The sequence below is a fragment of the Mirounga angustirostris genome, unplaced genomic scaffold (genome assembly GCF_029215605.1).
Source record: "Mirounga angustirostris isolate CCGP_5_RB_7025 unplaced genomic scaffold, mMirAng1.0.hap1 SCAF_8, whole genome shotgun sequence".
Classification (NCBI taxonomy): Eukaryota; Metazoa; Chordata; class Mammalia; order Carnivora; family Phocidae; genus Mirounga; species Mirounga angustirostris.
Genome location: NW_026991716.1, coordinates 112,010,528 through 112,035,777, shown reverse-complemented (window position 1 = coordinate 112,035,777; position 25,250 = coordinate 112,010,528). Strand labels below are relative to the sequence as shown.

General features: G+C 40.9%; 1 protein-coding gene across 5 annotated transcripts in view; it reads left to right on the top strand.

The window, feature by feature from the left end:
• The window catches only part of ARHGAP18 (Rho GTPase activating protein 18), a 192,486-nt gene that overhangs the window by 113,563 nt on the left and 53,673 nt on the right, over positions 1-25,250 (top strand). For all 5 annotated transcript variants that reach the window (XM_064598090.1, XM_045865520.3, XM_064598092.1 and 2 more), the window contains exons 2-3: positions 20,730-20,923; positions 23,928-24,163. In XM_064598090.1, coding sequence (XP_064454160.1) covers positions 20,730-20,923; positions 23,928-24,163 — 430 coding nt within the window. The remainder of the gene's footprint in view (positions 1-20,729; positions 20,924-23,927; positions 24,164-25,250) is intronic.

Below are 25,250 nucleotides of genomic sequence, written 5' to 3'. Positions count from 1 at the left end.
CTCCAGTTCATCTCCCCCAACCCTGCCGCATTTGCTTTCTTCTTGATGGAATGAGCCCTATTTTGATGCAGAATTCGTATATCCGTCATCAGTGATGGCTTTGAAATAATGGGGTCACATTATTTCAGTGCCTTAATATTAATGCAGTAAAGTGGAGACTGCGAACCAGAGACTCACAGGGACCAGCAGATAGCGTAACATTCTGGTAGCGAGGCTGGGAACTCCGGCACACTGGAAGCATATCCCTTGATCAAGGGGGCCAGCCCCACAGCACCTGCTGCCTACCCAGAGAAACCTGTTACAAGAGAAAGATACGGTAAATGAATCTAAAAATGTTCGAAACACCCTGCTGACAAAATACTTCTGCCAGCCAGATCTAGCCTGCAGGCTCCCAGTTTGTGACTCCTGAGGTTTTAGTCTGAACAGCTTTTTTCTTTCCAGAGGAGTATGTTTCAGTAAGTGGGAAGATGCTGGAGAATATATGTGAAGTTCTGTCACTGTAGTTTGTTGTTCTTTAGACCAGCCAAAGGATCAGTGGGTTGGCCTGTCAAAGTTCACAGAGGGAAAATAAGTATCAATAAAAGAGTATTTACTGCCTATCTTTATTGCCCTGGTGATAAAGTTGAAGAGTAATGTGTTTTCTCTTCTCCATAATACCATCTGTCCTAATGGAAGGTACTTGGTTATGCTATTTACTGACCGAGAATCAGGAAACCTGCTTAACTACCTGTACGTCTCTGGACACATCCCCTGGTTTTTTCTGTTCTGCCGTATTCATGTTTGAATCCTTAAGGGCTGGACCTAGGAGGCCTAGGAAGCAAAGGATGTGAGGACTTCGTGCAGGACTTGAACTCGGTTCTTTGTCTTTGTCTCTTAAAAAAGCCCTTGTTGGACCGGGAATGGATTGTTTCTGTGTGTCATGTGGGTCTGTAAGCGTATTGATACGTATTGATAATCACAGTGGATTTGCTGCCATCCCTCGTGCGTGTTGGCTGTGAAACGGCAGGTGTGAGAACCATCTGACCTACTGATTGCTAGGGTCCTTCGGGCTCCCAAATTCCACTACATTTTGAGTTACCCTTTTTGAGGTTTCAAAGGCTTTTATCATGGAGAAACTAAGAGCCTAAGAGCGTGGGTGGGTCCTGGGGCCCCAAGGCATGGGTTGCAGCCTGGCTTTGTTGGTCACGTTCACTGATTTTTCTTTAAGCTTCAGTTTCCCCAGCCCTAAGATGGGGATAATAATAGTGACTGCCTCATGGTCTTATTGTTGAGATCATTGTTCCTGGCAAATTATCAGATGCTCCTTCTATTATTCTCGTGGAGTGGCTGTGCAGTGTGGTTAGGGAACGTTTAATTAACATTTACATTTGGAATACAGCGTGAGAATACCCCCTTGCCCGGCAGATTGCGGCCCTCCAGGTGTCTTTGTAGGAACCGAGACGTGTCGGGATTGGAAGTCGGCAGGGTTAGTGTGCCACCTGGGATTGGAATGACACTGACGATGAAGTCTGGAGGTGGAGGCAAGTGAATCTTGTATCAATGCAGATGTCAGCTGTGGGTGTCCTGATGGTAACCAGAGAGCTACCTTTGGGATCTGTGGCTGGGTGAGCGTGCCCGTGAGCCTCTGCACAGTGAACCCAAAGGCTCTACATGCAGATCTGGTGTTAGCAGAAGGAGACCGTCTGAGGCCAGCAGGCTGCGGAGAGAATTTACTACATGACGAGACACTGCAGAGGCTTTTCCTGTTCTAGTGGGAAGGGCGTTTGCACCGGAGGAACAAAACACCTCTTCACAGCCATACTGGGGCATAATTTAAGGCAAGAGGGTGGCAGTAGACAAATTGCTCCCACTTCAAAAGAAGAGTTGGAGTTTACACTGAGTGTTTGTTCCGAGTCACCGAGAAGCAGGCATCGTCGTGCCCTCCTGGGCCCTTCAGACGGGTTGCTGCTTGAAAGAGCCTCCTGCCTGGGTCTGCTGCCTTTTCACCTTCTGCCATACTGGTACTCATGGACGCTGTCTCCCACATAGAAGCACAGCTTGCTGCTCCCGGCTTTGCTTCTGTGACCTGCAGGAAAACCAAATTTAAAAAAAAAATATATATATTTTAAGGCTTTTACATGGGATGGAAATTACACACAGTGGCTTTAATCATTTGGCCGTAGCAAGAAGCATTCTGAGGGTCTGAGGCCTCAGGGACTTGCACGGGGCTTGGGAGGGGCCCTTGGTTGCAAGGCCTCACTTAGCATTAGCATTCTGTGTGTGTGTGTGTGTGTGTGTGTGTGTGTGTGTGTGTCAACACCGGGTAGCGACGTCAGTGTCACCTGGGAAACAGAAGACACAGAAGAGCACTGGATAGACTTGAAATCAGCTCTGCACAGCCGTTGGAGTCTGGACAAAACTTCAGGAAAGTTGTTCGCCGGGTGAGATGGTGGGATGAGGGAGCTGGGATGGGCTGAGGGTGGGGAATGGGACATTCTTCATGCTCTTGTTAGGGAGTGTTTGGAGGCCATAAATAAGTCTCACCTTCCTACCAATTTAAATAATAGGCAGTTGCAGCCGGAAATCTCCTTGGAGGAGAGTTCTCAAGCCCCCCTCATTATCCAGCTGAGGAGACAGGCATGCAGGGATGGGGGGTGGTGAGATGCTCTGCCTGGGGTGGTGGGATCTGGTGAAGCCAGCCTGGAATCCTGGCCTTCTGATTCTCTCACTCACTCTGGTCACCTCTATCCCAGCAAGTGGTGGCCCCAAAGTTTCCACTGAATTCTGCCTCTACTCACATCAGATTTGTTTTTCAACAAATTTGTTCAGTATTTTTGAATACTAAGGAACGTTAATATGATTTTTTCTTAATCATAAGTGGAAGTTCTTTGTAGCTTTAATGGGGATTCACCATTGTGGTTCTTTCATTATTTTTAAAGGTTTTGTTTCCTTTCTCTCCTCTTCCTCTTCCTTGTGAAGGTTCAGTTTTTATTAAATGGACTGAACAAGAGAGCACCGTTGTTTGCCTTTATGATGATTATTTTAATTCCAAACATGTGGCCTCCTCCTCAGCACACGGCTTCTTCTGTCCTATTTAAAGTTCTCTGTTTTCTGTATGCTCTCTTTCACCCCTGTAGTTTCAACTCATGTATATGCTGCTGACTTCTAAACTCATCTTCCCTTCGGTCAGTGGTCAGTTCCTCTTTCACGAGCTCCTGATCTCAATTTTCAGATATTCCAGCAGTTCTTCTCTAACTTAATGTGCATGGAAGTCACCTGGGAATTTTGGTAAAATGCAGATTGGGATTCAGCAGGTCTGGAGTGGAGTCTGAGACTCTGCCTTCCTGACAAGCTTGTTGCCAATGTTGCTGGTTCTGGGAACACACTTTGTACCCAAAGGACCAGTGAGTACCGTATAGAGGTGAAGGCAAATGATTCTCGTAGAAGATGGGTGTGAGCCATAGGCATCCTGATGTCACCCCTAACATTTCAAATCCAGCACATCGTAACTGACCGCATATCTCTGCCAAACCTGCCCTTTGCTCTGTCATCCCCCTCCCCGTGAGTGACAACCATCCACCTGCCTATCGGAGAACAAACTATATGATCATCTTGATGTCTTCTGTTTCCTTCATCCACTATATATAATTTTGAGTCTACTTGGGAGAAGCTGCTCGACTTTGTCCTTTCACTTCTGTTTCTACCCATGCCTTCTGGATTCAAATCCTTACCGTCTCCCCCAGGGACCCCCAGACTCCAGAGCATTGTAGCATCAGGCTGTCTCTGTGTATTTTACTTCTTAAACTTTGTTTCCTGAGCATTAATTTGGTAGTGACATTTGCTTGTTTAAAAACCTTCCACCATTGCATTCCAAGTGTCTCGAGAGGACAAGTAACGTCCAACACAATTTGGCTGTAGCCTTTTTGCCCCCCAATGCCTAACACACCCCCAACCCTTCCAGCCGGTTGCAGCTCCCTGCAAGTCAGTGCAGTCTTTCTGCATCAGTTTCCTGGGCTCACCGGATAGGCTTCTCTTGCTTTGTTCATATGGTTGCCACTGCCATGAATGCCTTTCTTGTCATGTTCTACCTAGCAAAGTCCTGTTTAGCCTTCAAGATCCAGCTCCTATCACCCTTGTGTGAAGCCTTTACCAAGTCCCCAACCTGGCGCTTGTGACTTCGGCAATCTATGTTTCCATAGCAATTACCACTTGCAATTATTTTGGAGTTTCCATTGTGCAGGTCATTGTTACCTACTAAATTCTACATCTACCATGTCTGAAATACATCTGAATTCTATAGTTCAACATAGCGTGGAGTAAAGTAGTTTTTCGCTAAATATTCTGAGTCCATGAAAAAAAACTAATATTCTGTAGACAAACGGGCATTAACTTTTGCATGTGGGAAGGAGGGGGAATTACAGCATTTGTATGTATTGGGCTCCACAAAGAGAACCTGCCCAATGCCTCACTCATTCTGCAGCTGCACTGCCAAGAAGCTCACCGCCATCCACCTGTGAGTATTGTGCACTTGAAATACAGCTAGTTCAAGTTGAATGCAAACGGAAGTTACAGGATTTTGAAGACTTGGAATGAAAAAAGTAAAAGATCTCATTAATACTTTTTATATTGATTACATGTTGTAGTGATAATATCTAGGGTATATTTGGTTAAGTCAAGTATACTATTACAACTACCTGATTATTTTTTACTTCTGTTTTTTTTTTTTAAAGATTTTATTTATTTATTTATTTGAGACAGAGAGAATGAGAGAGAGCACATGAGAGGGGGGAGGGTCAGAAGCAGAAGCAGGCTCCCTGCCGAGCAGGGAGCCCGATGCGGGACTCGATCCAGGGACTCCAGGATCATGACCTGAGCCGAAGGCAGTCGCTTAACCAACTGAGCCACCCAGGTGCCCCTTTACTTTTGTTTTTAAAGATTTTGTTTATTTTAGAGAGGGAGGGAGAGCGAGCGAGCGAGCAGGGGGAGGAGCAGAGGGAGAGGGACAAGCAGACTCCATTCTGAGTGCAGAGCCTATTGTGGGGCTGGATCCCATGACCTGAGCTGAAATTGAGTCAGATGCTTAACCAACTGAGTCACCCAGGTGCCTCTCTTTTTACTTTTTTAATGTGGCCACTATTAAATTAATTTTGTGGCTTGCCTTTATTTCATTTGGATAGCAATGTTGTATAATTTGTCACATTCAGGAAGGTTTCCTACCACTATCCAATTGTGCTTTCTAAGATTCAGTGAAGTATTTATTTATTTATTTTATTTTATCTTATTTTTTTTTAAGATTTTATTTATTTATTTATTTGAGAGAGAGAGAGAGAGAGAGAGAGAGAGAGAAACAGCATGAGAAGGCAGAGGGTTAGAGGGAGAAGCAGGCTCCCCGTTGAGCCGGGAGCCCGATGTGGGACTCGATCCCAGGACTCCAGGATCATGACCTGAGCCGAAGGCAGTTGGCTTAACCAACTGAGCCACCCAGGCACCCTCAGTGAAGTATTTAATGTTTAGGGTCAAAATTTCAATCATTATGAGTTATTTAGTTAAAAATAAAATCACTTATGGGTACCTTGCTGGCTCAGTTGGTAGAATATGTGATGCTTGATCTTGGGGGTCGTGAGTTCAAGCCCCATGTTGGGCATAGAGCTTACTTTAAAAAAATCATTTATTTGAATATACTGCCACTGAGTTCAGTTTTCGTGTTGTAGTGTCTTTTGAGAGTGTTCTCTTGATTCTTCACTGAACTGCCAAACTGACTCTTAGGGACCTTACCATATTTCATCTGTATTAGTGTCACCTATCCATAAAAACTCAATGTTTATTTATTTTTTTACCATTGTCTATGGAGTAATAAGAAATGGAAAGTGATAAATTTTATTATAAAATTTGGAATCCATGTCCTCACCTCTACTGCCTGCATGGTTTCTCACTACTTGTGCTGGATCAAAATCACATTCGTTACATACCATCATTAAAACCTTCTGCCTAATTAATTTTTCAGTGTTTAAAGCTTAAGGATTCTATAAAAGTTTTTTTTTTAAACTTGAGATGCCTAAGGCAGTTGTTTTTCTAATTTTCTGTAGTCATAAGATACTTTTTCCAGTGCATTCTTAAATGGATCTCAAATCAAATCAAAGGGAAGCTGCTGTGGTTGAGGGGTGAGTGGAAGACCCAGAGAGGCCCTTCCCCACCACCTCAGTTTGCCCTGCTTTGGAAAATGAAACACTAAGGCAAAGTGGCAGGTTCAATTAAGGCTTTATATGTGAAAAATCAGTATGAACAGATTAGAGTTATATAATTTTTAAAATTGGAAGAGACTTGAGGTATTATTCTTCATGTTATAGAGTGAATGATCTGTCATGCTCACACAAAGAACAGCAGGGCTGGAGATAGGCCAACTTCTGTCTGCCAGTAGAATTTTTCCTAAACTATCCTATGATAATAACTTAAGAAATATTCTTTCTTGGGACATTAGTATGGCCCAGGAGTGATGACAGCATTTCAGGAAGGAATAAGAACCTACTGGGCATAAGGTGAAGGTGTGTACGTACATAAACACACACACACACACACACACGTGAATGCTTAGGAGGTAGCCAGTGAATGTGTTTCTCTTCTCTGCTCTCTTCATAGCTTATTGCAAGTCACTGATTAGGGTTTAAAATGGCACAATGAATTATGCAAAAGCTGTTTCTGCAGGAGGGGCTGTCTTGCAGCCTAATGCAGCGCAGATGGAAAGATCGTCTTTTAATCATTGTTCTCACGATACTTGGAAGCTTTTTGAGGAATAAGCAGTCAGAAGTGGAAGTGAATGGCCTTCAGCAGTAAATGAATTCCTTCTGCAGAGAGGAACTGAAATGTATTTATGATGCAGATGGTTGCCCTGTGTTTGAATGCTCATCCTTGTCATCTGATATTCATGCTTAGAAGCAGAATGTATCCTGAAATACTTGGGTTTTAGATGGTTCCACTGGAGAAATTACTTCTGCTCAGGCTGGCCCAACATGTATTATTATTTCTCTTCAAAAATGGTTAGAAGTATTTAAATGCCAGTTCGCTCCAATCATGAAAATATGCAAATTACCTTTCTCTCTCTCTGATCCTTAGTTATTACTAAAGAGACTGAATTAGTTAGCATTCCCTTACTTTTATTAGCATAATATTAATGCAAATGATCAGCAAAGGCTTTTTTAAAAAAGAAAGCAGAACCATGGAAAGCAATTAATAACAGTGCTCACTTGCCTCAGTGAGGAAGAAAAAACATTTATGATTAGGTTTCTAACTTTGGTATCTGTGCCAATGACCACCCACATGGGCCTAAAAAGGTTCTTGTTTCTAAAATCAACATCAGCTTGGAGGTTTCAGTTGCAGGGCAAAAGCCAATCTTAAAAAGGCCCAAAGGGAAGTTTTTAGGATGATACGGGTTTACCTGTGGGTAGTTCTTCACAATTCCGATGCTCTTCAGCATGAGTGCCATAGGATATATTTCTAAGACATTGATGTTTAAACTATAGGCAGGAAAAGTAAAGGAATGCTATTCAGTGGCCACCTCAATGTCTATAGTAAGGACTGAAAACTATTCCCAAACAAAGGGGTTAATATAAAGAAGACACCGATTAATTCTTTATTTGCTCAGAGGAAATGGGCTTAAATAAGAGGGAAGTAAATTTGAATCCAATAACAGAAAGACATGGTTGGCTCTGGGGAGAGCTTTATAAAATTAGAATGAGGTATATAGCAAGAGCCTGGAATCTCCCTGCTTACCTGCTCTCACTGTGCTGTAAAGATTTCTTACACTTTCTGGCATCTGCGTCTGCCTCAGTTTCACCGGAAGTGAGCACTGTGATGCAACCCATTAGCTGCACCACTCACAGCATGAGGCCAACGCTGCCTTATACTGTTATTTTTCTACATGCTTTATCTCCACTATTAGAATGTGTGTACTCTCAAGGATCCGAGGTGAAGTCCTGGGTTTGGACATCAGTATGGATAGCACTTTGCAGTCAATGAGGAGTCAGTATTTGTTGAATGAATGTGTGAATCACAGTGTGGCGATCTGTTTATTACTAAAAAGCAAGAACGCAAGCTCTAGAGCATCATTCCACCAAAACACTGAAGTATTGACTTCATTCCGGTTGCACTGTTCTTTTTAGTATCTACTTTACTACTTGAAATGGAAAATATACTTCATTATGTAGATTAGTTTCATTATTAAATCACAATCACAGTGATTTTTAAAAATAAAACTTAAATACAGAATTCTGACTGATACCCATAATGAAGGAAGACCAGTGAATAAATGTAAGCACTGTTGTTCAGTGAAACTTTTTATTCATAAAACTGTTGGATTAAGAAATTATCATTCTTGTATCAGAGTGGTTGGCATATGCTTAGAGCTTCACAAGTATTTCTTATAAAAAGCTACCCATTTTACTTTATAGAACCTGCTTCAGCAAATAACTGAAGTCTTTTATAGGTGGGAACCCGTGTTTTTTAAAATAAGATTTATTGGGGCACCTGGGTGGCTCAGTCCTTAAGTGTCTGCCTTCAGCTCAGGTCATGGTCCCAAGGTCCTGGGATCAAGCCCCACCTGCATCGGGCTCCCTGTTTGGCTGGAAGCCTGCTTTCTTCCTCTCCCACTCCCTCTGCTTGTGTTCCCTCTCTTGATGTCTCTCTCTCCCTCTGTCAAATAAATAAATAAAATCTTAAAAAAAAATGCTGCAAACTTAAAAAAAAAAAAGATTTATTTATTTACTTTCGGAGAGAGAGAGCGCACCCAAGCAGGAAGGGGAGAGGGAGAGAATCTCAAGCGTAGATTCTGAGCACAGAGCTCAACGTGGGGCCCCATCTCCCAACCCTGAGATCATGACCTGAGCCAAAAGCAAGAGTCAGACGCTTAACGTACTGTGCCGCCAGGCGCCCCAAGGTGGGAACCCTTAACAGTTGGCCCTCAAACACCTGAGTGAAAAACAAAAAAAGGAAAAGGAAACAAAGAACAGAAAACAGTTCTTAGTCTTGGATCTTTACTGTAAATTATCTGACACCTTAAGTCTTTCTGAAGACTTACCCTGGCTGATAGTAAAGGAAGTTCATCTTTGATGTCCTCATTCACCCTGAGTATTTTGGGGTACATTGCACAAATGCTGCCTTCTGCCCTGGTTGGAACAACACCCTCTCAATCCCTTCATATTCTCCATTTAGAACTCACTCAGACTCTGTTCTGGTGTCTAGAGGCTCTGTTCTCTGTTCAGTAGCCCATTGGCTAATCTCTTCCACAGTGTTAGCTTCTTGAGGCAATAGTTCTTTCTTCCACCTCTTTTTCTGGCAATGAGCATCATTGGTACAAGACTGGCTGCGAAGTGAAGTCCTGGGAGCTTTGGCCAGTGCAGAATGCAGGGCTCCTGAAGGTGATCCTGCTTTCACCAAAAGGTGACCTTTTGGAAAAAAGTAGAAATCAATCAACCTGGATTGTTTCTCTGTAGGGAATGTGCAGAAAGGAGAATCCACATCTAGAGCAATGGGGAAAGTAGAGGGGAGAGCAAGAGAGATGGCAAGGGAAGACTAGAGGTGGGAATCCTTGAGCTGAACATTGGTTTAGTATCAGTTTTCTACAGAGTGTCCAGGGAGGGAACTCTCAAGGGCATTGGACTTCTTGGCCTGTTTCAAATTCCCACATGAAATGACATTTTGGAACCAGATGCCATATTGCTTTCACTTAAGTGGGAATTTTGCTGCCCCACGTAAGCAACAAGTAGACCGTAGGCTAGCCTAAGCCTGGTGATGAGCAGGAGACTCAGAGGATTCCTTTTAAGACAGCAGTTAAACTAGGCCAGGTTCAAATACTGCCAGTTTGGAGGAGTTAATCCTCTGAGAATTTGATGTGCCTGTGGGTGGCATTTACCAGGGCTCAGTGTGCCCATAATTCTGCCGGATGATGTGTTAATGCTAAGGAATAGTTTTAGCTATGTTTTCATATTAAATGATTTTTTTTCTTTACCTTCTGCATTTCTTCTGCTCACCCCCTGAAGGTTCCCTTCATTTCTTCCCATAAAGCCCTTACCCATCCCTCATGGTCACATTAGGTCTCACTGCCCCCGGAGCCCTGTTCCTGAACTCTAAACAGAGCTCAGTGGCTTTGACTGAAACCGCTTATGTTGGCGGGATTTTTGTTTTGTTTTCCTTCAACTGTTAAGCTTAAGGTCCCCATCCACAAGCAGTATTTTACAATTATAAATGACCTTTAGTTCCTCATGTTCTTATTTTTCATGTATCTTTCAGGTTACCTGCATTCACATGTCTTGTGTTGTGTCAGCTGAGATTCTAAAACATACTAGGAAAAAAGGGGTCTTAGATAATCTCATTTAAAGAGGAAAAAATTGCCCCTTGATATTCACATATTCCACTTTGTAACTGATTGCGGAAGACATGCAGTGAAAACATCATGGATGAATTGTTTCTAAGCTTGGCTAAATTATTTGATTAGCTGGAAATTATTTCTCCACCCCCTCCATCTCCTCAGCAGAGCTTTTAGCACCTGGCTTATAAAAATACTTCCTGGCCTTCAGTACTTATCTGCGGAACATTATGGTATTTGAAGGTCATTCAGAACTATCCATAAAATTACACTTTGTAGCCTTTGTGAAGCAGATTTCTTTTTTCTTATCCAAGTATTTGCCATGCTGTTGCTGCTGTTTCGTTACTATTAATGTTATGTTCTTTTGAAATAATATATAAATATCCTCTTCCTATTTATTGTATGTAGCATAAACACGTAGGGTGTGTGCATAAACACAAAGAGAGCCTTTCCCTTTCAACATTTTCTTCCAGTGTCTGGTTGGTTTTATACTTCTATAGCCACTGAGATATGAGATGATTTCTCTATCTTATTTCAATAAATAATCACAAAGGGAGGCGCCTGGATGACTCAGTTGGTGAAACATCCAACTCTTGATCTCTGCTCAGGTCATGATCTCAGGGTCATGAGATTGAGTCCTGCGAAGGGCTCTGTACTGGGTGTGCAGCCTGCTTAAGATTCTTTCTCCCTCTCCCTCTGCGCCCTACCCCAGCTCATGCGCGCTCCTGTGCGCTCGCTTTCTCTCTTTCTCTCGATAAATAAATAAATAAATAAAATCAGAAAGAAGCAAGAAGAGTTTAATAATAACGCTCACATTTCTTCCAGAATAGGCCCGTGTATTTGTCTTTAGTTACTATCAAAAGGGTTTTTTTTTTTTTTTAAACTCCCAACTATGCCTTGTCAAACGGGCTTTTTTTTTTTTTTCCCTAAATCCAGCTATGCCTTGTGCCTGTGTTTTTATTAGCATAGGAAAGTTGATGTTAATATGTATATAAAAGTCTTAGGAAAAGCAGAAGGTTTGCCCTTAGTCAGTAAGTAAAACCAATATTATATTCACTATTCTGACATTAAATTTTTTTTTTTTAAGATTTTATTTATTTATTTGACAGAGAGACACAGCGAGAGAAGGAACACAAGCAGGGGGAGTGGGAGAGGGAGAAGCAGGCTTCCCGAGGAACAGGGAGCCCGATACGGCGCTCGATCTCAGGACCCTGGGATCATGACCTGAGCCGAAGGCAGACGCTTAACGACTGAGCCACCCAGGCTCCCCCCAACATTAAATTAAAAAATGTTCATAGTTTGGTGTTATATCAACAAATATTTTGTTAGTACCTATATAATGATAGGCATTATGTATCAATAGCAGCCTACTCTATGAAGTGGAGGGGGATATTGGAAAATTGTAATTTGTCAACTGGCCAACGGTTAAACATCTCTCCCGGATCCCAGATTCTGAAGTATATTGTTAAGTTTTGTATGTGACAGTTGCACATTGGTGTAAATTTATCAGTTTGTATTCATGTATGGTTAAGGCACATTGGTAAACCGTAATGATGAGATTCTAGTCTAATAGAAGGCTTGATAGGGAGCTTTTGAATGACAAGTTCAAAAATATCAGGGAAGATGGGAGGACTTTTGGTCTTCATCAGTGAATCCTCTTCTTCATTTCACCTCTGAGAACCTGATGGATTCTTTAGAAAGAGAAGAGGGCACAGCTTTGAGACAGAAAAGGCAAAAACATTGATTTGTTAAGAGCAATAAAAATAAATGGATAAAAGGTTGACAAAAACTTGGGATGCTGATAACTACCTTTGAAATCAATGACTGTTGTAAAGTAAGAACCAGGTAGTACACACTGAGTAGACAGTGAGGAAGTTGGACTCCGTCTCAGGAACAGACAACCTTAGGAATAGGCTGGTGAGTGGGTTTCAGGCAAACCCACGAGGACTGTGAGAGACAGAGCAGGAGAGAGGGAGGGGTCCCAGCATGGGCTATGGAGATGACCTCAAATTATTGGTTTCTGCAGAAATGTTTGTTTGGGGAGAGGTGGGGAACATGAGGTGGAGGTAAGCTGATAGCAGTGATAGAGAGGAAGTGAACTTCTTTCTGAGGAAGGAATGGTGAACCACACACAGCCTGAAGCATGTTAGGGACAGTGCTAAAGCAGAGGTCATGACCCAGAAGCTCATGCTGGAGAGCTGTCTGGACCACAAGTTTAGTGAGGAACTGGAAAATTCCACCCTTACTTGGTGTTGGTGTCATTTATAATCTATCTCCTGATAAATGTTTGAGTAGCTTGCTTGAACAGACATCTCTGATAAGGTACCTGACATATAGTAGGCATTCAACAAATATTTTAAAACTTGTTTGAGCGATTGAATTGACAGGATGGAAGCAGGGAATGTCAGCTCAATAAAATGTAAGCCAGTGCTTATTTATGATTTAATATTAGGTACGGTCTAATATGAAATCAGCTCTTTGTTTTGTAACCTCTATTCCCTCACAAGGAAGCCTCCTTTCAAACAAAACAGTCAAGAATTACAGAGGCATAGAATAATTACTTATTAATTGCCTTTTAGGGTTTCCTGATGACTAATTTCTTCACCGTCTACTTTTCATGTTTCTGTCTCCTTTGTAGTTTTGTGCAATTAAAGAAAAACCACCTTAGAAATTAAAAGGAGGTGGTTGTTTTAGAGGCAGCAATAATTGAACAGTTAATTAATAATTTAACAATTTACAAGCATCTGCTATGGCAAGCAGTTTGCAGAATTTAGGGATACCTAGGTGAACAAAACAAAACACGGATTATTACTGTAAGGAACACGCAGTGTAATGGTAGACATATAAGGCCTGAGCATCACAGTGCAGGATGTGGTAGGGCTGTGGGGAGACTGAAGAAGCAGGGAAATGCTTTTATTCCAACCCCCATGGAGAAAGGTACCAAGAGATGACATTGAGTAACAACAAGTGGAAAACAGATCCAACTGGAGAGCCTATGACCAGAGTGCAAAGTAGCTGCTGGGAACGAATCTCCAGGTGGCTCTACAGCTAACTAGAAGGAGAAAAGGAGAGTCCTGGAGTAGAAATGTGGTGGGGTAGATGTAAGCCATGGGGATGGATAATTGAATGAAGTGTAGATGCAAAACTCAATTTGCTCTGCTTTGCTCCACTGTTCCAAGATCTTGACATTTTATGTCAAAGCCCCACTCCAAATCCCTCTGCACTTATCTTGGAAAATGATTTTGGCACTGAGATCCTGTGGCTCCCATTTGGTTACTTGTTGAGTTGTCCCTTTGAGTGAGGAGGAAGGCGTTCCTCCTGAGAGACGTTTGGGGAGCTCAGGAACCAAGGGGATATCACTTCTACACAGAACCAGAGTCTAAAAGAGGAAAGGCCTATGTCTGTAACCATGGCCCGTAATTTCCCCTTATCCTGCCTGTGTCTGTACATAGAAATGGAGTTTTTCCAACATGCCTTGGCTGCCCCCTGCCTTTGCCACATGCCTTCCCTCCTTTCTACCACACCTGCTGGTGGCAGCCGCCTATATCCCTGTTCCTTTAGTGTTGTTCGCACATGAGTTGGTTTTGCTCTAGTTTTCTGTGAAAGTGATAAAGCCAAGTTCTGAAAACTAGCTCTTCACAGTGTCACTGAGCAGTCTTCTCTCCTCAGCTTTGCTTAGGCAACACTGTGTAAATAGAGGGTAATCCTTTTCCTTGCTCCTTGTTTTGCTGTGTGTTGATATGTGGTGGACACTCTGTGAATACTTAAATGTGCTGTACAGATACTCTTATTTTTAAAGAAAAAGAATACTGAAAGAAATAATGACGAATTTTAATTCTCCCCGCCCCAAAAGGAAAGGGGTAATGTATACAAAGGGGAAAAGTAAATTTACTTGAAATGTGAAATTTGACTTACTAGGTTTTTAAAACTGTAGCAATTGGGTTGTGTAGAAGAGATGAGGGATCCCTTTTCCTGAGTTCTGAAGGCTGCCTGGGTGCGGGAGAGGCCGTGGGGTATTGCTTTCTAATCAGCTTCTCACTGCCTTCGGGCATCTCCAGTGTTCTTTCTTCCTGGATGTCAGCGCCACTTCTGATAATTACTGCTTTCAGCTAAACAATAAGTAGGCATTCACTTCCAAGGTAAAGAAATGACTTGGGTCATTCATAGGCTGCAGCTCTTCATAGTCACTCAAATTCAGTGTATTCTGATGGGCAGGGCCATTACGGAGTATTAATAGCTTGGCCATCTCCTGATGGCAGTGATTACTTCTTTAATGCCCCTGCCCCCCCTACCCTGCCCCCGAAAAAAAATCCATACAGCAGAAACACCGTTTTTTCGTTTTCTGTTTTGTTGTTGTTGTTGTTTTAAACACAGAGATAATATAAAAGGAGAAGCAGAGTGAGTTAAACATTTTTGAAAATTTCCAACTTCTTCAAAACAAAGTGTTTTAAAGACAGGTATATTTGAAGTCACGTCCCAGAGTGACACAAAGCATATTTTAGAAAATGCCTTGGAAAAGATGTCTCATGCATTTTATTTTTATTTTTATTTATTTATTTATTTTAAGATTTTATTTATTTGTGAGAGAGAATGAGAGAGAGAGAGAGAGAGAGCATGAGATGGGGGAGGATCAGAGGGAGAAGCAGACTCCCTGCTGAGCAGGGAGCCCGACGCGGGACTCGATCCAGGGACTCCAGGATCATGACCTGAGCCGAAGGCAGTCGCTTAACCAACTGAGCCACCCAGGCGCCCATGTCTCATGCATTTTAGAGAGATGGTTTGATTGTTAGATGTATTTTTCTCTAGGTAAGTACACTGGTCATTTAAAAGTGTTAAGTATAGACTGTGTCAACATGATCACTTTTGGTTTTGCCGTGTGTGATACAAACTGAGAAAGATTGGAGCGTCTGATGCAAAAAAGTAAATTCTACTCTTTCTAGTCTATTTGGTATAATAAAATGACTACTGAAGAAGAAGTGAGGACACTAATCTTGGCTCTGCCATCACTTTACTGGGTGACTTTGGGGAAAATTTAACCCTGGGACCTCATTACCTCATCTAGAAAATGATGGGATAGGTTTAAATCCCTGGGTTCAGTATCATTCTAAAGTTTATGCTTCAATAAATATGGCTTTATCTAAAATATACTTGGTCATTATGGTTAATGGTAAGTTATGGCGTAAGAAGTTTTGTTGCTGTTTTTTGGTGCATTAAAAACAGAACAAGAAACCAAACAAAAATAAACCTTATTCTCCTGTTTTGTGTCTCCCAATCCAGTCACTTCTTTCTGTGCATTGGAAATGAATGTTGGGATAAGGAGCATGAAAGAAAGTGTAGCTCTTTTAGAGAGGATCTTGTAGGAAAATAAAAGAAGCACGACTGAATCTTAGCATCAAAGGACTTGTCAGAAAGCAGACCTTGGGCCATGAAAGTGTCTCTAGAAGGGTCAGAACAGGAGACAGACTGATGAGTATAGCAACAGGACTCTCGATGCAGTGGGGTACAGAAAGTAGAGATTGGACCACATAGTTAAATATGAGTTCAGAGAAACATCCTAGTTCAAAATAAATTTACTTTGGGATGGTTGAGGAAGAGGTATGGATGACAAAGGAGTGTTAAGGAAAATGCACATTTTCAAATGCACTGGCCCAGAGGGAAGCTTAGAGAGAATTTCTGCCCCTTATAGTTGAAAAATAAAAGCAAATGATGAAAGACATTGGCAAGGCAGGGGTTTTTAAATGACGTTCTATTCTTTGTCGTTGAAGTATAAATTAAATATGGTTATATCATTGGAATAAGTCCCAGTTTTGATGAAAGGCTGTAAAACTAAACTAAAATAAACAAAGAAGTAGGTCAAGAGTCACCAGGAAAGCATGGCTGTTTCTTTCAGTAAGGCTTTCTGGAGCGTTCGTTGCCCATAGAATTGAAAAGTGCGGGGCGCCTGGGTGGCTCAGTCGTTAAGCGTCTGCCTTCAGCTCAGGTAATGATCCCAGGGTCCTGGGATCGAGCCCCCCCCCGCATCGGACACCCTGCTCTGCGGGAAGCTTGCTTCTCCCTCTCCCTCTGCCCCTGCTTGTGTTCCCTCTCTCGTCGTGTCTCTCTCACTGTCAAATAAATAAATAAAATCTTAAAAAAAAAAAAAAAGAATCGAAAAGTGTTTTTTGAGATCCATTAGGTGTTGTTTTTGAGAAATCCTAGAACAGTGGTTTTCAAAGTCTGGTCCTGGAACACCGGGGGGTCTCCAGACTGTTTTAGGGGTCTAGGAGATAACAACTGTTTTCATAACACAAAGACATTATTGACCTTTTTCAATCTCATTCTCTCATGAAAACACAGTGGAGTTTCCCAGAGACTACATGATGTGCAGTATCACAAAAGATTGAATGCAGAAGCAGATGTGAGAATCCAGATGTCTTCTATTAAGCCAGACATTAAAGACAGTTTCAAAAAATGTAAAACAATGCTACTCCTCTCACTACTTTTTTTTTTTTTTTTTGGTATGGAAAATAGGTCCCCCCGCCCAAAAAAAGTTATTTATGTTAAGATGTTGATTATTCTTATTAAATCATTTAATATTTTATTTTTTCTTTCCAATTTTAATAGCCAGTAGTGTACCTCTCAAAAGATATAACTTATAAAAGCAAAAGCTCTTTGGGAGTCCTTGAAAATTTTTAAGTGTATAAAGGAGTCCTGAGATCAGAATGTTCAAGAATGGCTGTCCTAGAGGTTAAGTAATTTTTCTGAACCTTAGAAGAGGGCAAAGGTGACCTTATTAAACTATGGGAGGGGCAGTTATTTATAGTAAGCAGGTTTACATGTTAACAGTGATACTAAATTGTGCTTGCTCTTCATGGTTACCCAGGAGGCATTTCGGGGGGAATTCTTACTTGGTAACTCAGACCACACAAAGCAGTCAAGGCTATTGGTATTCTTCCCATTCTATAGATAGGAAAAGTCAAGGTTAGAGAAGTCAAATGGTTTTCCAAAATCATAGGGATAGTTAAGTAGAACCTGAATCATTTGGTACCTGGTCCCATATAGCTGCCTGTCATTCCTCTGCATTGGTCCTAGGATGAATCATTAATCAGCTTGTTTTCTTCTAGCAGACCACAATCTAATGTATGGCACCGTCCACCTCCTGTGAAGAACAAATTGCGTCAGATCAATTTAACATTCTCTATGACAAAATAAATAAGAGGCATGAATGGTAACACTGCGTGTGAAATTCACTGACTGGGGGGAAAATATCACAGAAAAATAGAATAAAATATACCTGGGGAAAATAAAACCCCACTTTTTATAAACACAGCATAAGAACATGTGAGCAAGAAGAAAAAGAAGGGACATTCCACGAAGGCCCGTAAGGGTCTGTTAAGTTACTATTTGCCGATAATGTTAGCGCCCAGGAAAAAAAAAAGGCATGGTTCTGTGGTTAGAGCTGTAAAAGGTGAGAGATGTGAGAGTGTCTGTAGAGTGGCCCTGGGGTGATTGGCACATGGGATTCTGGAGGGCAAGTAAGGAAGAAAAGCAATTGTTTGCCAGTAAGTCAGGAGAGGGTAATTGGTGGTTGCCTATGGTACAAACTGCACGTTTCTTTGATTTTAGCACCATGTGTTGGCTTGGGCCTTTTGGAAATGTAAAATATTTCTGCTCTGCACTTCATTATGTCTAACAGATGTTACTTTATGGTCTTGAACCCAATTTGCACAATGAATGTGGTATCAGATAACGTACCTCTAGAAACAGAAGAGAGGAACCAGTTAACTGGCTTCTTACCAGGACAGTTTTAAGAAGGGCTACACTTTTAGCCATTGCCTGTCTGGAGTTCAAAAGTAGAGTATATTCTAAGAAAAGAAGTGACACAACGCATTTATTGATGTAAACTGTAATTTAAAAAATGTTCAGCTACATTTTTAGAGAAAATGTAACATCCATGGCGTGCTAAGGAGGGTAGTCTACCACTGAATGCTTGCCTCCTCCCTCCTCCCCATGCTCTAATGTTTAAAAAAGAAAATGTTTTCTTCCAACATTTACCAATGATGCAAAAAAGAAAAAAAAATCCTCCATTCCAAGACTCCGTATCATCGGGTTATTACAAAAAACCTATTCAACTTTGAATCTTATTAAAGTAAAAATATTGAGTCTATTCATTAGCACTAGGCGATTAGATTTTTGCTTTATGCCTGTTTTGAAAGCCCGGCTTGATATAGAAGGTATATTTACGTAGCAGTGTTGTTGCTCAATGCCCTTGCGTTTTTCTGCACATGCTATCTTAATGGAAATTTACTGGAAAATTCTTGCCAGAATAAACACATTCCTTCAGAAGTGAAAAGCTTAATGTACTTTTAGTTCAACTGCACCTCTTTTCTGTGAGCAGATAAACCAAATTATTTGGCATTAGTCATTACACTTCACACATTCCACAGTACTTATTGTGGTCACCCACGGAACTAGGGGTTGCGGGAGATAGGAATTAGGGCTACGGCAGTCCAATAATGAGAGAGAAGACAAAAACAAGGATGGGGCATCTATGTATTTGACATGAAATAAACCAAAAATGAATCTGGTAGACATTCTGTCAATTAGTTTTAAGTATCCTGGTAAAGCAGGATTAAGGAATAAGAACGTGTGGATGGGGCGCCTGGGTGGCTCAGTTAGTTAAGCGGCTGCCTTCTGCTCAGGTCATGATCCTGGGGTCTTGGGGTCAAGCCCCATGTCCAGCTCCCTGCTCAGTGGAGAGCCTGCTTCTCCCTCTCCGTCTGCCTGCCACTCTGCCTACTTGTGCTCTCTCTCTCTCTCTCTCTGTCAAATAAATAAATAAAATCTTAAAAAAAACGTGTGGATAGGGCGCCTGGGTGGCTCAGTTGGTTGGGTGACTGCCTTTGGCTCAGGTCATGATCCTGGAGTCCCTGGATCGAGTCCCACATCGGGCTCCCTGCTCGGCAGGGAGTCTGCTTCTCCCTCTGACCCTCCCCCCTCTCATGTGTTCTCTCTCATTCTCTCTCTCTCAAATAAATAAATAAAATCTAAAAAAAAAAAAAAAAAGTGTGGATAGGTTGAGCTGCTGATCACAGGAATAAAAATAGAACTTATGTTTTTGCTTTTAAGAGAGAGATAGCTTTCCCATTCACATTTTAATTTAAGAATCAGGAGTGTAAACTCTAAAATGACAACACTGAAGGTGAGGCCTGTGGGGCAAGGGCAAGGGACCAGGATGGGATACAGGGATGTAAACAGGACGGTTGGGGCAGGGAAGGAGGAAGTGCCCCTGAATTAAGGGATGGGGGAGGCAAACAATGGACAATGGAGACTGGAGGAAAGAGAAGCACACAAATATGTCTAGACTTCCTCCTGCTGGCCCTACTCCTAACGCCCACCCATCACCACGCCAGACTTGCTACTGGGGAGATATTATAGCGATTGTTCATTCATGCAACCTGCATTATTAAAGTACATAATCAGGGCAGAGAGAACCATCTTCAAGGGAATAAAACTGCCCTGTTAGCATATTACAGTTAAGTAGTCAGTTATATTTATTTGTAGCAATAGGCAATTAAGTGTTTTGACTTTTTCTAAGAAACCAGTTGGAATTAAACTGCTAGGTAGAATTGACCAGAGTTTAGTGACCCTCTCCTTTATGCAGTATTAAATCCTACTGTTTTAAATAATTATGGGTAAGGCCAGTTTAAATGTGAAATGTTCACATACTACTAAAGAATGTTGTTTTATGGTATTTTTTTATTTTCATATGTATAGTAAGAAAACCAATGCAGCAGAGTATTACTTCCTAACATCCTCCTGGGAGATAAAAGAGCAATTTGAAATTAGAATAACAAAACACTAGTTCCTCAATTATTGTCCCCACTCAAATTATATATATATATATATATATATATATTTTTTTTTTAAATATTTATTTGAGAGAGAGCATGAGCAGGGAGGGCAGAGAGGGAGAAGTATCTTATTTATTGATTGCAGATATTTGCTATATAAGGGCTGACTGAGTTTTGTTTGTAGGTATAAATGACAAAAAGGAATACTGTATAAAAAATCTCAATTAACTAATGACCTCTAATCAAGATTTAACCTGTTGCTTTCTAAGAACAGTTTTAGGTTTAAAGAAGTCTTAAAATAATTTACATGAAATGGAAAGGAAAAATGGTTTATCACATTGCTATTGGTTTTTTTTGCCAGTGAAACTTTTTGTTCGTTCTACAGGCATATTATAATTACTGGTATCTCAAGGTAAATAGCTTCAAAATACAGATCTCTTTGGTTTTGTGAAGGGGAACTTGCGGAGTTTCCAAATTGTTCAGTCAGTACTCTGATGTCTTAGAATTTGTACTACTTCCTCATGTATTAAGATGAACTGTGTTTTCTTTTGAATTTATAGCCGCAAATATGGCCAGTACACTATGAACCAGGAAATCACCAAAGTTCCCGAAAAGCCTCCATTTGACCGATCAAGTTCTCAGGATTCTCTGGATGAACTATCAATGGAGGACTATTGGACGGAACTAGAAAATATCAAGAAATCTAGTGAGAACAGACAAGATCAAGAGGTGGTGGTTGTCAAAGAGCCTGATGGTAAAAACTAAATAAGTAAAACTTCTGTGTGTTTGTGTACGTATTTCTGGGGGATGACTACATGGGAATGATGGGGACATCAGCAGCAGCAAGAATTAAAGATAGGACAACCCAACTAAGATCATGTTAGTTGGCCTTTCAGCTTGAAAATTACTTGTTTATGGCAGATTTATGGATGTGGCTGCCACATTTAAGTAGCATGAGGAAAATCACTTCGTCTGAGAGATGGCTAGAATCTTGTTGGCTAGGCTTACTGTATCACAGACCCCTAGGATTTGACTTGGTCTTTGAAGTGATCTAACCTTCCCTCTGTGTGGTATTCTAGCCACATGGTCGATTGTTCTCTAGTGAGTATAGATGCTGCTGGAAAGCTCACTACTTTGCAGTGATGCTATTTTTCCATTGGTCAGTTAGCTTGAGTTGTCTTGATGTTCTTCATTTTATTGATTCACGATCTGCCGTCCTCTACCTTGGACATACTTTTTGCCTTTTGGAAGAACAGAACAAGCCTATTTTATGTTTACGGGATAACCTTTCAGATGTTTGAGGATGCTCATCTTGTTCCTCACCAAGTCCTTCCAGAAGGAAAAAAAAGATTTACATACCAGCCCTTCTGGTGGTTTTCGGACCTCTCTCAGTCCTGGTCATCTTGTATACCTAATTGGATATAATGCTGCAGGTTTAGCCAGCTAGCCTGGGGGTATAGATTTGGACAGTGTATGGCATTAGCGTTTTCAGCCTCCATATTTGCTTCTTTCTTCTATTTGGTCCATAATTTGTCTCCAGTTTCTTTCCACCTGTATTTCCCACAATCTCTACTACTATATTTGATATTATAGAAGAAACATATAAAACATGTTTTCCCCTCAAAATTCATACGGTTTCTTTCAGTCTCGTAATTCAAGAAGTCACCAAGTTTTTGATGACCAATTCTGGCATCTATTTATTAGCTTTCTTTCTTTTCTTTTTTTTTTTTTTATTAAAAAAGCATTTAAAAACAATTTTTATTTTAAGTAGGCTCCACGCTCAGCATGGGGCTTGAACTCACAACCCCGAGATCAAGGGTTGCCTGCTTTACTAACTGGGCCAGCCAGGTGTCCCATTTTAACTTTCTTTCCCTGCCTTGTGCCACCCATATGTTTGTAAGTATGTTTTTGGGGTGTCAGTTGATCTGGATGCCAAAAAAATAAGAGTGCCTCCTGACCCACTAATAATGATCTCCTTTTCAGCAGAGGACTTCTTGAGTATATGACTTAGCACTGAGCTGTTAAACAGAATCCACATACATAGATTTTTCCCCTTGCTAAGGCATTTTTTGAAAAATCTACCAATAATACTTTAAAAGAGAAATTAGAGATTTTTCTTAATTTAACATTTCTTAGATTTGTAAAATTATAATCAAGTCATTCTTTTGTTTGGGTTTTCCTTTATTTTACTCTCATTCTTCCTCACTTTACCAGTAAGACTGAACTTACTTGAGAAAATCAGTGCATGGCCCAAACGTTCTGTCTCAGTGTTTCAAGATGGAAGCAGCATACCAGTGGTCTGCTGAATAAGGAGAAAATATTCCACAGAAAATAGCATTCAAGCCTGATACATAGATGTGTGTCATTTACCTATTTCATAATTTTCCAAGACTAAAATGAATTTAGAGATTGTTGTTCATAATGTGATTATCAAGAAGAATTGGGAATGTTCCTACATGCCCATGCTTTTTCTTTGACCTTAAATGGTTTGAGTTTTACCTCTGCTTTTTAATGGATCAAGTGATTCTGTATTCAAATCTTGTTTACTTTACCTATCATGTCAATATCTGCTTTCTTTCCCCCGGCAAATTGGTTTCATGCATGTATACTGAGTTCTACCTTAACAGCATTCATGATAATGGCTGACTTTTTTATGTCCGTAAACAGTTTTATTGCCCAGCATGCAGAATGCCTGGCACTACATTATGTTTCTTAAAACCGAGGGTATAAATACTAGATTCTTGCCCTCAAGGAGTTGATACAATGTGGAAGAATACACAGGTTATGGTAGAGCTCTGCAAAGCTCTTCCCATGTAATGTTCTCTCATGGTTAGGAGGAAGCCAGGACAGCTAAGCTTTAGGTTATAGATGAGAGAACAGAGTAGACTTGAGGCTGAGTGACTTGTCCAAAGTCAGGTGACTATGAAGGTGGAGAAATGGAGTGTAGATGAAGGTCTTTTGGGTCTCAAGTCCTCGGTCTTTCATTTTCCTCTATAAACTTAGTGCTTGAAGGGAATCTATCCTCGTTATCTTTCTGTTTTTCTGTAATTTTCATAGATCTTACACAATATTTGCTTTACTATTTACTTTCTGCTTTCAGTATTCTGAATTGATTATTATGTAATTAGTTTCCCATAATCTCTCTCTCTATATTTTTGCTTAAAATAGTGTGCTTTTCTTTTTTAATTTGTAAAAAAACAAAACAAAACACATGAATCTGATGTGCTTACTATGGGGATTAAAAACTTAATTTGAAATTGATTAGTTCCTGATGTCTGGATGCTCTTTACTTTTTTGCCATACTCCCATGTCAGCAACAGTGAAGAGAGAAAACAAGCCTTTCCTTCAATTAGTGTTGGACTCTGGGGTAGTGCTGAATTTAAGCCAAGAAACAGGGCTTTATTGGATATCTCCAGCATTGAGTTCCTTCTGTAACTTGATGGAAGTAAACTATCTTTTCATTGCTTGCTCCTCTCTAGAAAGGGGCCAGTACTATCTTGCCCTAGTTAATCTGCAGGGCAGTTATAGAGGTTAATCACATGTGAAGTCATTTAATTGAGTATATATGAAATGGACCTAAAATCTGATATCTTTGTGGCTGGAGTTGATGGCAGTTGCCCAAGTTTCAGATAATGATTCTTAGCACTGTGGTTTGATTTTGATAGAAGAATGTCAGTAAGTGTGTTTGAAAAGCTTAAAAAAGTGCAAGTTTTCATGTTTTGTGATTTTTAAGCCCCATTTTTCTCTACTGTCTTTAGAGGGAGAACTGGAAGAAGAGTGGCTTAAGGAAGCTGGCTTGTCCAATCTCTTTGGAGAGTCTGCTGGAGATCCCCAAGAAAGTATGGTCTTTTTGTCAACACTGACCCGGACCCAGGCAGCTGCTGTTGAGAAACGGGTAGAGACGGTCTCCCAGACCTTGAGGAAAAAAAACAAACAGTACCAGATACCTGACGTCAGAGACATATTTGCTCAACAGAGAGAGTCAAAAGAAAAAGTAGGTTTTCTTTTTTGATGTTAAAGCAAAGGAATAATTGCTTTGAACTGGTTGGACCAATCCAGTTTAATTCAGATCATTAAAAACTTAATGAGCACTTGTATGCCAGGCACTAAAGCTCCGTGCTGGCGGGGATCAAGAGAGACCCAGTCCCTGTCCTTCTAGAAGTTATACTGCTGGGGCAGAAAATTAAACGAATTAAAATTCATTGCATAATCCTTGCATTAGTTGTCCTTGCAGTGTTAGGAATGGCCTGACCGCTCACACATGGGACTACCAATTGTTACTTATAGAAAAGTAGGAGGTAAGGGATTCTTCCTTATTTATTAACTCCTGCAGGAATATTTGCTTTTCCTGAGGCTCATCTGGGGATGAATTAAAGTGTAGGGAAGGGTGGTGAGGGAGCTAACTGCAGTATAATTAGAAAGCAGGAACCCTGAAACATGAAGTAACTTCCCCTTTGTGTCTAGTGCTTAACACAGTGCCTAGCACATAGAAGATTTGAGTAAATATTTGTCAAGATGATTAATTTATAATGGAAGCTGTTGGAATTGGGCGGGGAGAGACTGTGGGACTGATGGATGAAGAGATAGCAGGGTAGGCATGGTGAAAGTGAGAGACCTCGGTGGCCTAGAACACCCCCTTGGTGGGCTGTTTGTTACTCATCCATGAGCACGTAAGGAGCTTGCACAAAAGGTAAATTAATATCACTTCTTCCTTTATCAGGAAAATCTTGCTTCTTAAAAAAAAAAGTCAGCTGAACTAAATGATATTCTTCGGGTTAAAGTGGATTTACATTCTGGATTATTCTCAGGTGTACTGACTAGTCCTGGCCTAGAAGACCCAAGAGGGTTGTTGGAATGAGAACAAACAAAAGGAATCTTGAACAGTGATGATAGTAGTACTAATTACTGCCGCCACTGCTGAATGCTTACTGTGCTAACGACTTTGCTTGCCCTATTTCATTTAATCCCTACAGCCGTCCTGTGAGTGAGGTATTACCATTTCCATTCTATGGCTGAGGCTCATAGACTTTAAGTAACTTGCTCAATGTCCCATAGATAGTAAACCCAAATTTGTGTGACTT